This window comes from Oncorhynchus mykiss, chromosome 19, assembly GCF_013265735.2.
Source record: "Oncorhynchus mykiss isolate Arlee chromosome 19, USDA_OmykA_1.1, whole genome shotgun sequence".
Lineage (NCBI taxonomy): Eukaryota > Metazoa > Chordata > Actinopteri > Salmoniformes > Salmonidae > Oncorhynchus > Oncorhynchus mykiss.
This window is the reverse complement of record NC_048583.1, coordinates 33,940,870-33,958,170: the sequence shown is the minus strand read 5'-3', so window position 1 is coordinate 33,958,170 and position 17,301 is coordinate 33,940,870. Positions and strand designations below refer to the sequence as shown.

General features: G+C 41.7%; 1 protein-coding gene across 1 annotated transcript; it reads left to right on the top strand.

Moving 5' to 3' along the window:
- The first annotated feature begins 568 nt into the window (after nucleotides 1-568).
- Nucleotides 569-16,615, top strand: LOC110497707 (TNF receptor-associated factor 3-like). The gene is made up of 11 exons (XM_021573999.2): nucleotides 569-970; nucleotides 3,645-3,919; nucleotides 4,176-4,227; nucleotides 4,889-4,993; nucleotides 5,258-5,422; nucleotides 7,548-7,628; nucleotides 7,836-7,910; nucleotides 8,158-8,250; nucleotides 8,553-8,693; nucleotides 15,137-15,311; nucleotides 15,616-16,615. The coding sequence occupies exons 2-11, from the start codon at nucleotides 3,648-3,650 to the stop codon at nucleotides 16,176-16,178; spliced, it is 1,722 nt and encodes a 573-aa protein (XP_021429674.1). The 5' UTR covers nucleotides 569-970; nucleotides 3,645-3,647; the 3' UTR covers nucleotides 16,179-16,615.
- The last annotated feature ends 686 nt before the right edge of the window (nucleotides 16,616-17,301 follow it).

Below are 17,301 nucleotides of genomic sequence, written 5' to 3'. Positions count from 1 at the left end.
CATAATAGCACAAGCAGACAGGCACTCTTGTTCTGTCTTTCAGCACACATTTTGTCATAAATATTTCAATTGTGTGTTTTAAACTGTTTCAATATTGTGCCTGATGACCAACAGTGAAAACCTTGTTGATTTTGTGATGAACAGTTCTAGGAATGGGGCTCCCCAGTGGTGCAGCGGTGTAAGGCACTGCAACTGTGTTAGAGGTGTAACTACAGACCCTGGTTTGATTCCAGGCTGTATCACAACAGGCTGTGATTGGGAGTCCCATAGGGCGGCACACAATTGGCCGAGCATCGTTAGGGTTTGGCCGGTGTAGGGCGTCATCGTAAATAAGAATTTGTGCTTAACTGACTTGGTTAAATAAAAGTTATTTTTAAATAAATGCCTTTGCTGAAGAAGGATCAAGTATTGTTTCAGGACAGGAGGAGAAAATAAACGTTTTACTGAATAGGAGGAAATGACTCATGTGCTGTAAGTGATGGGTACAGACCATTACAAACAGTAAAATGTCCCACGTTTGTATATCTGACAGCAATTCCCGTAGTACACTTGATGGTGATGACGACACTGCCACCTAGCGGAAATGCCATACAACACATCATGGCCTCTACCACTGGCTGACTACCATTTTTTTCTTCTTGACGGGGATTTCCTGAGGAAGTAAGACCAAAGCAAAGGGGGCTTTCCAACCACTAGACATCAAGACAAGAGCAAGTCAGCAGCGGCTGCTTTTTCTGCTATATTCCCGTATGGATTTTAGTACATTTCCTTTTAACATTCTGTTTTTAAAATGTCAGCTACGGATCAAAAGCCTCTAGCTGCCTGTTTTAAAACCGGCAGTGTTTGGTCGTTTTCATTGTAAGCGGTTACATTGTGGCGCTCATGAAAGTGCCATTCATCGAAGCTCCATTTGTAACATTGTAGCTCCTGGAAAACTGCGTTGCGTTGGCCCACGTTATATCTGATTCATGTAAGTATTGTTTGTTGCTAGACGGGAAAGCTAATTATATTATAGTGATTTTGACTTTTATGTAGCTATGTCTGTCTGTAGATTGCAACATGTTGAGTAGCCATGCAGCTGTGAGCCAAAACATGTGTGTGGAGCTAGGGAGGCTTCAAATTGGGGTATGATGTAATTTAAAACATCCATTGTGGTGCACTGACTTGCCTACACTCAGCCATCTAAACCATGGTGACAATTTACCAATAATGGCATATTCTAAATATGTATTATTCCACATGATCACCTTATCATGTCATTTTACGTTGACATGACATATATTATAAGATCTTCAGTTTTACACCAATGCATTTGCAAGACATTAATTGCAGTTATGACAAATTGGTTGTCCAAAAATGTACCTCAAGTCATTTGCATGATTTTCTATTTTGGAGGGTGGTTTCTATTATCAGACACGGTGAACAGTCTGGTAATCGTAAATATTGGGTGCAAAAATATATTTGTATTGAAATATATGCTTATATATATCATATGTCAATAATGCCTTTGGGACATGCCAAGCGGTATGCCTGTATGCATATGAAACATTATTTAACAAAATCACATTTCTGATTGGCCAGGTCTAAGATCACTGATCAGAAAAACATGCATCTGTTCTGGGTAGATTCACCTGTTTCCAAGTTATCTTGCTTTCAGGTTATAGTGTTCCATGTAGCTAGAAACACGAGCATTTCGCTGCACCTGCGATAACATCTGCAAATCTGTGTATGTGACCAACACACTCTGATCTGATTTAGAGCAATTAGGGCTGTGACGGTCATGGAATTTTGGATGACGGTAATTGGTCAGCCAAATGATCGCGGTTACTGTTATAACAGACGCACATTTTCTCTCCTGACTGCATGTGTTTCTGCTGGGAGGGGGGTATTGCTGAGACAACTGAAGACTCATTTGCTACAACATTTTGCTTGTTTCAGCAAAGAGCAACAATGTTTAATCATGTTGCATAGTCCATGTTACAGCAGAAACCGACTCAACTGCTTGAATGCCCAGCCATCCCGTCTTCAGTTAGCTGTTCATTCCACACAATTAAAAAAAGAAATATATATATGGTCATGATGGCTGTTATTTTATTTTCATGATGATCTTTATCCATACCAGTAGTTACATGGTTATGGTAATTGTGCCAAACCTAAGTGCAATGAAAGGTCACTCAGAGAATTCCCCTACTTGTTTCGTTTTTGTTTTGTGATGTCATGTTACTCAACCAGCATAACAAGACTTGGCTACATCTGTATAATGGGAGTGGAGAGACTGCCCTCTGTACCGATATTGTCTGAGTAGAATAGATAGCTCGTGCATTTCATGGCCGTATGAGAGGATCTCGCCTGAGAAACTATGACATGTAACTGATTTCCCTCGTCTTTTTTCTTCCTCCACTCACTGTTAGACACAATGTGTCCTTTCAGCATCAAGCATTATGACCATGTTTAAATACGGTAGAATAATGAGCCTGTTTCTCAAAAGATGTCGGACATTCTCCATGTAAACCTATCAGTGAGTGTATTTAACAGGGGAAATACCCAATTTTACATAATGCTCAGCGTTTCATCAGAAACAGATTTCCTGTCAAGGAACCTGACTAATCTCGTCCCTGGCCCAAATGTACCCGAAACAATCTCAAATGTACTATATGCGTTACTGCAGGTAGGAGATAACGAAGATATCTATCTAGCCTAACCAATCTAAATTTCTATCTTTTGCTGACAGCTTTTATCTAGCTGTGTCTGGAGTTTGTGTAGGCTTACGTGTGTGTTTGTGTGTGTGAGAGTACTAAGTTGTGTGTGTGTGTGTGTGTGTGTGTGTGTGTGTGTGTAGTCAGTCAGTCAGTGGTGATGGACAGGGACAGGCATGTGGAAAAGCCCCTTGAATATCCCAGGAAGTCCCTTGCGAACCACATGAACTGGTCAGCGAATAGTCTAGGCCTAGTCCATTTGCTCATCCGGTGATGATGGTTGGATGGACTTTCAACGTTGAGGGCAGAGTTGTAGAAGTGGCTAGTCTTGATATCCTAACCAGTGTCAGTCTGAATGGGTTCAGTTGTACTATATGAATGAGTCATTTGAACAACATGTAACAGGATGTAGACCTGCTGGTTCAGTCATTAGTTCAGAGTTGATTTCTAGCTTCTCGGGAACCTTTCTCAGTTCTCCATTTGAACTAGAACCTACTACTAGAAGTTTTTTGGGGGGGGTGATGGTATTTACATGGGATTTGAGTCAATTGAAGGATGTTCTAGCCTAGACTGCTTGCACTCCTAAAGTGAATAATGTTTTGGCAAGTCAATGATAAAGGCTTGGTTCAGTCTAGATTAAGTTCTGTCCTCTCTATCTAATTTTGGGTATGTTTTATTCCAGTCCCAGGCCTTCCTGCTTGTGCACTCCACTCTGCTCCGAGTCAGAGCGGGGATAAATTTAGACCCAGTTAGCTATGCCTGTTATAAAGGGGTTTCCCAAGGCTTGGCCTGACAGTCGTGAGCTGTTGATGTGGCAATGAATGCTTAGCATTAACACACACAGCCTCAGCTGAAACACCATGTTGTGTTTGTCCTGTATGTTGCAACTGTACATTTTATGAAACATCTCTCACCTCATGTCTGTCTGTGTGTGTGTGCCCTCCCCAGGTCATGTCAGCAGGGCGGAATGCGGACGGGCGGGAGCTGCAGATCCCCCTCCAGCAATGCGCTCTCTCCCTGGCCGCTCTCTCCCTGGCCCAGCGCCCCTGGCCCAGCGACCACGTGGCAGGCTTCCTACCCCAGCACGGGGGCTTCAGGGACCACTTCGTAGCCACCCCGGAACCCAAGTACTGCTGTGAGTCCTGCAAGCTGGTGCTCTGCAACCCCAGGCAGACAGAATGCGGACACAGGTTCTGTGAAACCTGTATCTCTGATCAGCTAAGGTGAGGAGAAGAGATTTGATATTCATGCTGAGTGTGAGAATGAATGGGTATGTTTATTTTTTAGGAAATTACAGTTGAGAAATTACAGAAATGTCTTCTTGTCAGTGTGTTTGATATGTCAGCTGTCTTTCTGGTAAGATTGGTTTGTCATTCAATGATCATGTGATGATGATGGAGGAATAATGAAGTCATTGGCCACTAGTTGTTAATAGGATGCTTGATTGGACATAAATAATTAGTTAAATCTACTTTACAGCAAACCGAATCCAGTATGTCCAGAAGATAAGGAACCTCTGTTCAAAGACAAGGTAAGACTGAAAATGATTTTCATCACTTTCATCACCCCTATATACCAGCCCCAAGGGGGGAAAAAATGAAAGTTTATTTTTATATTTTATTTTTATATTTTATTTTTAACTCCGTCAGGGTCTCAACTAACTGTTGAGAGTTAAAATAGTAGAATACACAAGGTACATTTTGAAATTTGGTTGTGCACTCAATTAGCCCATATCAGCTAAAGTTTTTTAAATTGATAAGTTAGTTTAGCGAGCGATCTAAACCCATTCAGTTTATTAGTTACTCATTCAGATATCAATTCAAATCTGCAAACATTTCTCTCCACCCTATGGCAAAATGAGTAGAATTGCAGGAAATGAGTTATAAAAGTGGCAAGATCTTCTCTACACCCATGGTAAAGTTGCTTTAAAAACAGCAACATTTTCTCTACACCCCATGGCAGAATGTGTAGAATTGCACTAAATAACATTTAAAACGTCATCTGACTGCGTGTGTGGGTATGGATGTGGGTACGCAGACCCACGAGCCACTGAGGCCCCTCATGATGAGTTCAGATTTTTGGTGGCCCCCATTCCCATCAAAGTTGCCCATCCCTGCTATATACCCGTTCTAAATGGCCTTGAACATAATCAGTGACAATCGTGTGTGTGTGTGTGTGTGTGTTTTTGTCAGGTCTTCCGTGACGTATGCTGCCATAGAGAGATCATGGCTCTGAGAGTGTACTGCAGGAGTGAAAAGAACGGCTGTAAGGAGCAGATCAGTTTACAGCAGGTCATGGTAAGTGTCTGACTGAGGGAAATAAAACGTCCCATTGTTGCACAGTGCTTTCCGTCGGTATTCAAACTCTGAACTGCAAAAGATCCACCCATTTTTTGAATGACCGTTTTTAGAAAAATGTTTATCTACAATTCTCCTTGATGCTCGTCACATTGGTTGGACATTTCCCATCAAATGTTATGAATTAATATAATAATACGTAACATTTTCTTTACACTCATGATTCCTTTTCCTTAAATGTTTATTTTTTTTATTTTTTACCAGGATCATTTAAATGTGTGTCCGTATTTTGAGGTGCCATGCCCTTTGGGAAAGTGCAAAGAGAAGATGATGCGCAAAGACATTCCTGAACATTTGAGTTGGAAATGTAAACACAGGGAGACCACCTGTGAATTCTGCATGCAGAAGATGGCCATGACTGAGTTACAGGTAACTAGAACCACTACTGGAGTTGGGCCGGTGCTCACCAAACCTGCACCTCCTATAGAATATTTTGTCTTTAAGGGGGCAGTTTAAGTTTCCTGCTTAATTTGTATTTATTTTTTTACACACTACGAGGTCGTAGACCTGTGAAAAACAATGCAAAAGTAGTCCAATGGACGGCCATATCGACAACGATAAAGTACTTGCAGCTCTGACGTGTGCTGAAAGATATCTACTTTTTTCTTTCTTTTCTGACAGGCAAAGACAAAATAATTGTGTTTTAATATAAAAGTGGCAAGTATACACAACCTTTCTGTGTAAAAAAAAATTAAAAAATACCTGGAATTTAAGCCTGTTCAGGTGGTATGGAACTTTTGACCCACATCATGACGTCATAATGTGATCTGATTATAATAGAGCTCATCAGATTGTAGTCCTAAAACCCGGAAATTAGTTACCTCTGGTTTGTTCAGCCATCCCTATGGGAAATATGAATGGCGAAAGAATAGGGTTTTTGAATAATCTCCGAAAATGAGGTCAACACAGGCTTTGGAGATCCTATACGTTTTGTTATGTGAGATAATAGCAGTCCGTTAACATGACCTTTATCAATTATGAAGCCTTTATGTGATTACATAAATTATTCAAAATTCACAAAAAGTGTTGTTTGCTGAAGTTTATCTCATAGAAGAAAACATATAAGATCTCCTAAGCCTGTGTTTACCACAGACTAGAGGTTGACACCGGAGTGAAAATTAATTCCTGTCACTTGTCCTGTCATTTTTTTCCCTGAATTGTCCTGATCTCGCAACAGTTATATCACCCCGGGAACTTTCTTGTCCCTTCCCAATTAAAATCACTCCTGTCCAGTCTGTGCACATTTTTGTGCACAGAAATATAGGCTATTGTATTTGTTTAGGAAGTATTGAAAATAATTTCAGCAATATGTGACTGATATGTGGTTGTCTTACCTATTGTTGGCCTAAGTCGCTCTGGATAAGCGTATTCTATATTACATATCGACTAAGGCTGAAGGATGAGGACAGAGACCCCAGCAGGATGGGATGCACATAACAGCACCAGCATAAATTTGTAGCCAACAGCTGAGCACTGCGCACATATGAACATTTCCAACGCATTGTCATTTACAATATGAACATGATTCTTTTTTATTTATTTTTTACCTGAGTGGCAGTACTGCATAAATCAATATTTTTCTTTCACTCTTTAAATAGAATTAGTACTGGCACCAAGTTAGTTAAGAACAAATTCTTATTTACAATGACGGCCTACCAAAAGGCAAAAGACCTCCTGGCGGGACGGGGGCTGGGATTAAAAGATAAATAACATATAAATATAGGACAAAACACACATCACGCCAAGAGAGACAACACTACATAAAGAGAGACCTAAAGACAACAACATACTGTATAAAAGGATATAAAGAGGACCGGCACCCAAAATAAGTACTGCAGCGTTTCCCGTACATTCATTTAGCAGAGGCAGCCCAAAAATATGACTGCAGTTTGAAAGAAGTTGCTGACTAGCGTTTGCACAATTACTAACTAGCATTAGCGCAATGACTGGAAGTCTATGGGAACAGCTAGCATGCTAGTGAAACTAGCTCCGTTCAAACTGCACGCAGAGACATACACATGGTATCCATGAGTTCATCTGACTCTGGGTAAGTAGAAAAGGGGCTTAATTGCCAAATGTTGCACTATCCCTTTAAGATCAGTGACACGTTACAAGGTATATTTGAAGGAAACAGTGGTGTGAAAGAGAGCCATGAGCGCACAGCCACTACTTGCTCCTCATCATCTCCCTACAGTGCAGTGGCGCACATCAGTTATATTTCAGATGTTAACATCATTACATTTTCATGAATTTTGGAGTAGAATGTATTTTTAAATAGTCACCAGAATTGACCTTCTCACTGTCGTTCTGGTACTGGCATGTATTTAAGTCCACCTTAATCACTATAACAACACTGTTACTTCCCTAAACAATATCATTGATTGATGTTGTAGAGCCAGTTCAGTATTTGTGTTCAATGTTTTTTGTGTGAATATTTACTAGGTGTATTTTCTTTCCATAGTGCCAATTTCTCTTTACTTGATAACTTTTTCAGAAACACAAAGACACCGTTTGTCCTTCATTTCCGGTGGCCTGCCCCAATCATTGTACTTTCCCCTCCATCTTACGGAGCAAAGTAAGGGAGTTTTATTTAAATTTTCGTAATATAAATTGTATTCATGCAAAACAAGAATAGTCATCTTTCCACTTATCATCAGATGGATAAACATCGTTTTAGTTTTTGTGATACAATGGTTGCTCATTTCATTGAGACCACGTTGCACTGAGAAATGCTTGACACAGAAGGAAATGATTGAACCTGAATGTGTGTTTCTACTCTCAGCTGACGAGTCATCAACATGAGTGTCCCAAGGCTCATGTCACCTGCTCCTTTATCCGCTTTGGATGCAATTTCAAGGTCAGCCTTCATGTTACTATGACTGTTAAAAATGTTATAAATAATAACATGCTTAATATAAGTTCTAATAACATGGCCACTATGAACTCCCTGTGATGGCTCTCCTACTCCTTTGTCTTGCTATTGTGATCATAAGAAAGTGGTGCTACTGTCGCACTGAATACCAACCCGGCCACATTTAGGAGATCGTACAGTAGTTTTAAGCTGGTATGTTACTGATCTGATGTTCCCTGTTGCTCCGCTGTAGGGTCTCAACCAAGACATGAGGGACCATGAATCTAGCTTTGCCTCTGAACATCTGCGGTTGATGGCAACCAGAAACACTACACTGGAGGCCAAGGTACTGCAATTACCTTGAATTTTTTACAACAATTTGCCCTGTGTACAATTAGAGGAAACATTTTATAGAATCAGCATAATGAAATTGTTAATTCGCACGTTTTTGTACGTGCATTTATATGTAACACACTTAACAACAAAATATATTTTGGGAAGTACCCGAAAGAAATCAATTGGGAGAATTGAAACTAAATGAACCACACAGCTAACTTCCTAACAACAACTAACCCTAGGGCTGAATGGTTACTGTAGTTCAGGGCGACGAAGCAGTAATAACAACAACAGATATTGTTTATCGTCTAGGTGGAGGATGTTAAAGGAGAGCTTCTAGAGCGGTACAAGGTTCTGCCGGGCCTGAGCAGCCGTCTGTCTGAAACATTGTCTCACTACGAGGAGATGAGGGAGAAGAATAGACAGCTGGACCAGAAGCTCAATACCATGCAGGTACAGGTCCACTTCTGTGTCATTATCTAACCTTGTAATAAAGACGTAATACTCGCCTTTGGCATACATAATAATACTTGTCTTTGACATGCATCATGACATAATGCACTGTCCCTCAGTCCCATTTACTTATTTCTCAGTTGCAGGTAAAGTCCTGTCATGTATGGAAGTGGGGCTGCACGATATATGCAAAACATTAATTGAGATTTTTGTACCAATTATTGCAATTGCGATTTTACTTGCGATTATAGATCAAAACACTTGGGTGAACTGTTAGAAACGTAAAATTAGAATGATCATTCTATTGCTATGGTTGGAATACAGTGGGAACATGGAATGCAGTTTTGTTTGGTATGACAACGGAAGTAAGGGAGGAGATAGTTGTGACAGAGTAGGAACCAAAGTGTTGGTCAGTGTTTCCCGGGGGACCCTAATTCGATTGAAATAGATGGGTACATTCAGACAAAGATTTTAGAATATTCTTTGCATTTTCTTCTCTGATTTTAAGAACAAGCTATTGCACAAACAATGCTGAAATACTCCACCACTGGTACCGGCCTGTATATTAGCCAAAGTTTGCTAGCAATATTTGCCCTATCAGTGGATTTAGCCAGAGATTTTAGAGAAAGGAGGAGATAAGAATCCCAGCGGAAAATGAAGAGAAACTTATAACGCTCCGCCCAGCAGGCTCACGACCAGTCATCAGCGCTATATTCGCGCAATCGCAAAGATTTGTTTTCCGGTTGAGTGGTGACCGACATCTGATCAACAGAAACATAGCAATCAAATTGTAGAAATATGTTGTTAAATTGAACAATGATGAGTTTCTGAGTCATAATTTGATAAAAAAGGAGTTGTTGAAGTTTGTCATCTGCTATTTTGCAAAAGCAGTCAATTGTGTTAGTTGTGTGTTAGTATCGAAATGAGTTAGCTAGCTGGAAATGTAAATAAAACAGACCTGAGGAAGATCATATAACATTATTTTTTAGTTATTCAGGTGTCATTGTTCTTGGTCTGGCAAAGCCAACATGGTTGGGTAATATTAGAAGGATGAGGTAGTGGAAGGATTAAGGAACCGCACCTGCTTAGCAGTAGCCAGCAAAATCATCACATACTTTCTCAGTGGACACAACGATCTAAACATAGTAAGTACCAATGTGGTACTGCAATTTTAAAGAGAACTGCAAAACTCTGATACTATGATAGGAGACCGGGTGATAGGTGGGAGTGGGTGAGGAGACATTACGTTGTTCCTATAATATGTAACCTGTAATATGTTGAGACTATAGCAATAGTGCTGCTGCAGATACAAAGTACCGTGCGTGACGAGGAACCCGTGATTCTAGCTACAACAGACAAGGCAGGAGAATGAGAAATACAACATCACCAAAATATAAAGGATAGTCTATGTAATAACAATGTTTATCAAGAGAACATAGAATATAAGTGTAATACTATATGAGCGATGCAGCTGATATGGTACGATGTCCCTGTCTAAATCCAGATCCGTACTAGGCAGCAAGGTTCGGAGGTTCATCAATGTTTCTAGTTTTTAAGCTACACTGTTCAACATTTTCGTTTTTGAGTTTTTCTTGGCTGCCTCTTGTCCTATGAATTGTTTCGCGCTGTCTGCGCAGCTCTGCACTGATTCGACACATGGCGTACTACTGCTCTGAAAGCAGGGTGGCATGCTTTGGCTGGTCTGTGTGTTGTGCAGTGAATGTGTCTTTGTGATTTTGTAAGTGTGCTTTTTATTATTTAATGTTTTTCTCTGCCAAATATGTGTGATTGGATTTTCTATTTTTCTCTAGTGCCCAATAACACATCTGAAGGCCTGATTTTAGATTTGCTGTGTCTGTGAATCTTTTGTGCTGTATGAATGTGCTCCTTGCTGGGCTGCATAGGAGTGGTCCTCTCCTCTGGTCGACTAGGTCACCACGCCTGTCCCAATTCCCTAGGTCTCCATCCAGGGACAGCTTCCGGGCCACCCAACCAGCCACATACGCTTGCACCTCTGCCTCGACGCTGTCACTGATCTCTTCCTTTTTAGAGGAGTGACATCAACCATATTAGTAACATTCATTTTTCTCCATTGCTTTGGTATATTGTTGGGATAAAGGATCATATTCTCAATTAATCACTTTTTTACAATTTGACTTAGATTTATGTAGTTATTCCTATAGAATTATTCGTAGTCATATGAGTACAACGCTACACAACATGATTTGGTCAATCATTGTGTTTCTCGTTATCAATTATGTCACTAAATTTCACAGAGTGAAATTAATTGTGTATCTCCTGCACTATAAACTACTCTTACACACCTGTTCAAGTGGTGTCGATGGGAGACCGTATGGGATGTAGGTCACAGATGTCTCAGGTTTTGAGGGAGTGTGGAATTGGCATGTTGACTGCAAGAATGTCCACCAGAGCTGTTGCCAGAGAATATCACTTTAATTTCACTACCATAAGCCGCCTCCTGTCGATTTAAGGCAGCCCCCCGCTCCTCTCTGATTCAGAGGGGTTAGTGGTTAAACGCGGAAGACACATTACAGTTGAATGCATTCAGTTGTACAACTGAGTAGGTATCCCCCTTTCCAATGTTGTTTTAGAGAATTTGACAGTACGTCCAACCGGCCTCACAACCACAGACCGTGTGTAACCACGCCAACCCAGGACCTCCACGACCGGCTTCTTCACTTGCGAGGTTATCTGAGACCCGCCACCCGGACAGCTGATGAATCTGTGGATTTGCACAACCGAAGAATTTCTGCACAAACTGTCTGTGAAGCTCATCTGCATGCTCGTCCTCACCAGGGTCTTGACCTGACTGCTGATCGGCATCGTAACCGACTTCATTGGGCAAATGCTCACCTTCAATGGCAACTAGCACGCTGGAGAAGTGTGCTCTTCACGGATTAATCCCGGTTTCAACTGATCCGGGCAGATGGCAGACAACGTGTATGTCATCGTGTGGGAGAGTGTTTTGCTGATGTGAACGGAGTGCCCCATGGTCGCGGTGGGGTTATGATATGGGCAAGCATAAGCTATAGACAACAAACACAATTGCATTTTATCAATGGCCATTTGAATGCACATAGATGACGTGATCCTGATGCCCGTTGTCATGTCATTCATTCGCCGTCATCACCTCATGTTTCAGAATGATAATGCACAGCTCCATGTCACAAGGGCCTGTACATAATTCATGGAAGCTGAAAATGTCCCAGTTCTTACATGGCCTGCATACTTACCAGACATGTCACCCATTGAGCACATTTGGGATGCTCTGGATCGACGTGTACAACAGCATGTTCCAGTTCCCCCCCCAAAAAATCCAGCAACTTCACACAGCCATTGAAGAGGAGTGGGACAACATTCCAGAGGCCACAATCAAACCGCCTGATCAACTCTATGTGAAGGAGATGTGTCGCGCTGCATGATGCAAATGGTGGTCACACCAGATACTGACTGGTTTTCTGATCCACGCCCCCTTTTTTAAAAGTTATGAGACCAACAGATCCATATCCGTATTCCCAGTCATATGAAATCCATAGATTAAGGCTTAATGATATATGTGACTGAAACTCAGTAAAATGTTTGAAATTGTTGCATTTCTATTTTAGTTCAGTGTAGATTGGTAGGTATTGCAGTTGATCCAGTCAGCAACATTATGCATTACATTGGCAGTGTGCATTGGCATTGTTTGATAAGTGAGATATGTGAAGGCCTACCTGCAGTAACAGAATGGCTGAAGATTTGAGTTGCCAGCCCGAACCCTCATGTTGGCAGGTGGATGTGTCGGTCTGTTAGCTCAGGAGAAAGCTTCCAGCTGTTTGTTTTATCAATGTTGTAAAACATTTTGATGTGCTGCCACAAAAAACTGATGACCAGACTCCTATCGGGACAGAAATATAGGGACAGAAGCATAGTGATTAACCTATTGAACCTCAATAAGCGATAGTATAATTAGTAATTTGTAATCATCTATTACATGAACTAAGCAGTAATTACTTCTAGTCCATGCTTTTTAAAGTTTTTCTGGCATATTTTAAAGAGACGAGGTAGATGATGGGGACGAGTCGACCAATGTTTATGCAGTGGGCTGTGTGACCGCTGTCCTTGTGTTCTAGGGAAGCACCAAGTTCCTTCATGGCCTTCACATTGTTGGACCCCCTGATCACAAGTTACTGCTTTCACTCAAATGATTCCTGAATATGCGTTAAGGTGTGATTAGCAGGTGTCAAACAGTGGGTCAAGCAAGAGCTCTAGGCTATAGAGGGAGTGTTCCTTCCACTCAGTCCAACATCATCAAGGAGATGAACTGCACCCTCCTATAGGGAGACTATACATACGGTCATTGGGCATGGTAGATTTGGAAACTAAATAACCTATTGGCTGTAAAAGTAGGAGTGCATTAGTATAAGTGGTTGTCCCTTTGGTTAGTTTAGGTGGTTGTCCTCTTTTCTGTTGTCTTGATGATAGGTAAGTAAAGAAGACATGATATAGGCCTACCTGTTTCCATTTTTCTGTTAGGCTAGTGTTCATAGATCCTGTCTGGCAGGCTCTTTTTGTTGTCTTAACAGACACCATCAACTCTTGTTGTAATCAAGATGATCTTTAACTGTTATCTCATCAAGGACAAGTATGCACCTTCTTTCTTCAGTGGTCACGCGCTGTGCTCCTCTTCATTTGGCTGAGGACACACACACAAAATAATACAATTCCTAATAGCCAGCCTAGACTATGCATGTAAGCACTGAAAAGTCTGTCTGAAACATTTGCCACTTGACACACTTTAAACAAATATCTGGATAAGTTATTTTGGTCTTTGGTGTTGCTAGGGAGAATGTCTTCCTCAGCTCTTTGTAGCACTTTGGGCTGTGGTGTAGTAATTGTAGGGAAAACTCCTTTAATCTCTTTTGTGAATCTTCTCCCTCTTGTTTTTGAGCAACGCATGTTTCACTTGAGTCCTGCAGAACGCCTTTGCCTCAGGGCTCAACTGTTCGAAGGAGTCCTGCATTCCTGCCTCTTTAATAGACTCCTTCAACTTCTGCATCCTTGAAAGAAGTAATATATCAAATAATATATCACTCAGTTCAGTTTCTGAAAGTAGGGCTATAGGCTACGCCTAATAGTACTGAGTGTAGAAAACATTAAGGACACCTGCTCTTTCCATGACCGACTGACCAGGTGAAAGCTATGATCCCTTATTGACGTCACTTGTTAAATCCACTTCAGTCAGTGTAGATGAAGGGGAGGGGATTTTTGAAGCCTTGAGACAATTGACACATGGGTTGTGTATGTGTGCCGCTCAGAGGGTGAACGGGCTAGACAAAATATTTGAAGTGTGTTTTGAACAGAGTATGGTAGTAGGTGCCAGGCGTAACGGTTTGTGTCAAGAACTGCAACGCTGCTGGGTTTTTCACGCTCAACAGTTTCCCGTGTATATCAAGAATAGTCCACCACCCAAAGGGACATCCAGCCAGTTTGACACAACCTTGGGAAGCATTGGAGTCAACATGGGCCAGAATCCCTGTGGAACGCTTTTGACACCTTGTAGAGTCCATGCTGTTCAGAGGGCGTAACTTAATATTAGGAAGGTGTTCCTAATGTTTTGTACACAGTGTATATTAAGCGACATATTTGTTTTCCATCGTGTTTATCCTCTTCCTCATTAGAAACGTAATTAGCCTCCTCTTCCCTCTCTCTTGTTCTAGCAAGAGTTCAAGCTCCTTTATTCTCTGAAATATTGTATTGCTGTATACATTTTTAGTATTTGTTGGAGGGTCACGACGTTGTGGACCTAGGTTGAAATATATCCTTAAGTTGATCTAATTGGTTATTACAGGGTCATAATTGCCCAATCAGAGCCACGTCTACATCTCCGTAATCCCTCCCACTTGCACTTGAAAGTCAAGTTATCCTTACTCTGTAGATTTATGGCAGTGTTAGAACAGGTCTTGAAATCGTGACATTACGTAATTTACCCTGACTTTTAAGGGATTGTGTGAAGATTAGTTTAGCAACTGCGAGACACAGCATGGCAACGTGAACGTTATTGGTCAACAGTCTGCTGGGTGGCGCGTTATACGTTTCTCCATTCATTTCCCGCTGTGATTCTTATCTCCTTTTCTAATATCTCTAGAAGAGTGCATCTCGAGTGTGAGGAACTCTGACTGCTTGAGTGACAGGGGGTGGGGCTTGGCGTGTGTGTGTGTGTGATTGGGAAGCGGACAAAAGAAGAGAGGCTGCGAGAGAAATCTGTTTAAAAAATTGTCTTTACGGACGGCTATGTGGCGCTTTCTAAATATCGAAGCCTCATGCGATATTGCACATGTCAACATCGCAATTTTGATTAAAATTCGATTGATCGAGCAGCCCTATATGGAAGTGTGTGTAACTGCGTGTGTGTGTGTGTGTGTGATTGTTCCTCCATGTAGGAGTTGATGAGTTCCCACTCTGAGAAGCTTCTGGAGATGGAGCTGGAGCTGAGGTCTCTGAGGTCTGTCCGAGAGGAGGTGGAGACCCTCCGAGGAACCGTGGAGAGCATCCGCTCCAGAGTCGCCACTCTAGAAGGAGGGCGGGGCGGGGCCAACCCAGCCACACACACACTAGGTGAGTTGCCTTGAATTCTCTCGTTCTCAACACTTGTCTTGTGAATGCTCTTTAGCACTTCACTGCCACTAAAACCTGTAATCATGTGTAACTCGCTTTTAGGAGTTTCTCAAAGTGTAATGTGACATTGGACCAATCTGTTATGCTCAAAGTCTGAAACGACATTTATGAGCAAAGAAATTATTGAACAAAAAAAAAAATGAAATAGCTTTTTAGTCAAGAGTAGAGAGCAGTCCAGAGTGGTGCAGACAATACAGGGCTCTTATTCCATTGGCTTGCTTTTGTTTCTCTGCATGTTCTTTAGAGACACAGCTCTCCCGTCACGACGACATGCTGAGCGTCCATGAGATCCGACTAGCAGACATGGACCTGCGCTTCCAGGTTCTCGAGACGGCCTCCTTCAATGGGATGCTCATCTGGAAGATCCGTGACTACAAGCGGCGGAAACAAGAAGCCGTGGCGTCAAAGACCCTGTCGCTCTACAGCCAGCCTTTCTACACTGGCTACTTTGGCTACAAGATGTGTGCCCGGGTCTACCTGAACGGAGACGGCATGGGGAAAGGAACCCACTTGTCGCTGTTCTTCGTGGTGATGCGTGGCGAGTACGATGCCCTTCTGCTCTGGCCCTTTAAGCAGAAGGTGACCTTGATGCTGATGGATCAGGGCCCAGCCAGAAAGCACTTAGGGGATGCCTTTAAACCAGACCCCAATAGCAGCAGCTTCAGACGGCCCACGGCAGAGATGAACATAGCCTCAGGCTGCCCGCTGTTCGTGGCCCAGACTGTGCTGGAGAACGGTACTTACATCAAGGACGATACCATCTTCATTAAGGTCACAGTAGATACGTCTGACCTCCCTGACCCTTGACCTATGGTCTGTAGAGAACAGAAGATGTATCCGGATCAGTTTTATCTGTCAGAGGGAGAGGTGCCCTTATGTGAGAGAGATTGCAAGATGAAATGGAGTAAAAAAAAGAAGGAAGCAGAACGAGAAAAGAACAAAAAAGTTAGCAGAATAAGGTTTCTTTGCAGATCTCAGTGTGTAGCCTAAGCCTGTAGAAAGAGCAGAGTGGACCTCCGAGCAGTAGCCTGTGGTCCCTTTGTTGCTCACTAGAGGTGAGAGGATTATTTTTCAACAAGGGAGATATGTCACAAGCAGGGTTGGGTAGGTTACTTTCTAAATATCATCCGTTACAGTTACTAGTTGCCTTTCCAAAATTGTAATCAATAACGTAACTTTTGGATTACCCAGAGGCTTTGTTACTTTTAGATTATTTTCCCCTTAAGAGGCATTAGAAGAAGACAGAAATGTATGTTACCAATTGAACGATATCTATTGCAGAATAAATCAATGTTAAAGTTTACTTAGCTGGCCTTAAATGGATGTTACATTTTACATTATGGGTTGGTTATGTAGGCTTCTTCCAACCCATCGCTTTCTACTACATACAATAATACGATTTAAATGATATCTTTACATTAAAAACCTAACTCTGTCAGATTTCCAGTCATTCCAATAAATGTTATACGCCTTGATCTTCAAGAATAGGATGTGGAAATATGGAAGTATAGATTAGCCAAATTGTTTTACCTGAGCACAACCCCAAAACTAAGGACTTATTAGCCAGCCCTACTCTGTTGTTTGATTTTTGTTATTGGGCTCATTGATTCGAGTTGAAAAATAAATGCTGCGCTCATGGAATGGCATGCTTTGAGCACTACTGAAAAGTGCTGTTTACATGTGAAAAATGAATGCCATTTGCTGTAGGCCAATTGTTTTCACCTTTTTGTTGGTGACACTTTAATATCTCGATAATATGCAGCTGTTTAAAGGGCAAATCCACAGATGAAACGATAACAAAATGGCCAACCCGCCTCTGTTTTGGTAAAAAGCTGAGGGATGGGCCTGGTGAAATGTAACCACTCTCAGATTAAGACACCGCTATAGATGCAAGGACTGACCATCCATGATATGAAAATTGTTTTAACCA

Bases quoted from the DNA above. Each gene is read 5' to 3' on its own strand.
- LOC110497707 (XM_021573999.2), top strand. From the start codon at position 3,648: ATGTCAGCAGGGCGGAATGCGGACGGGCGGGAGCTGCAGATCCCCCTC. The intron at 7,911-8,157 runs GTCAGCCTTCAT...GCTCCGCTGTAG, and splicing joins GCTTTGGATGCAATTTCAAG to GGTCTCAACCAAGACATGAG. The intron at 8,694-15,136 runs GTACAGGTCCAC...TCCTCCATGTAG, and splicing joins AGAAGCTCAATACCATGCAG to GAGTTGATGAGTTCCCACTC.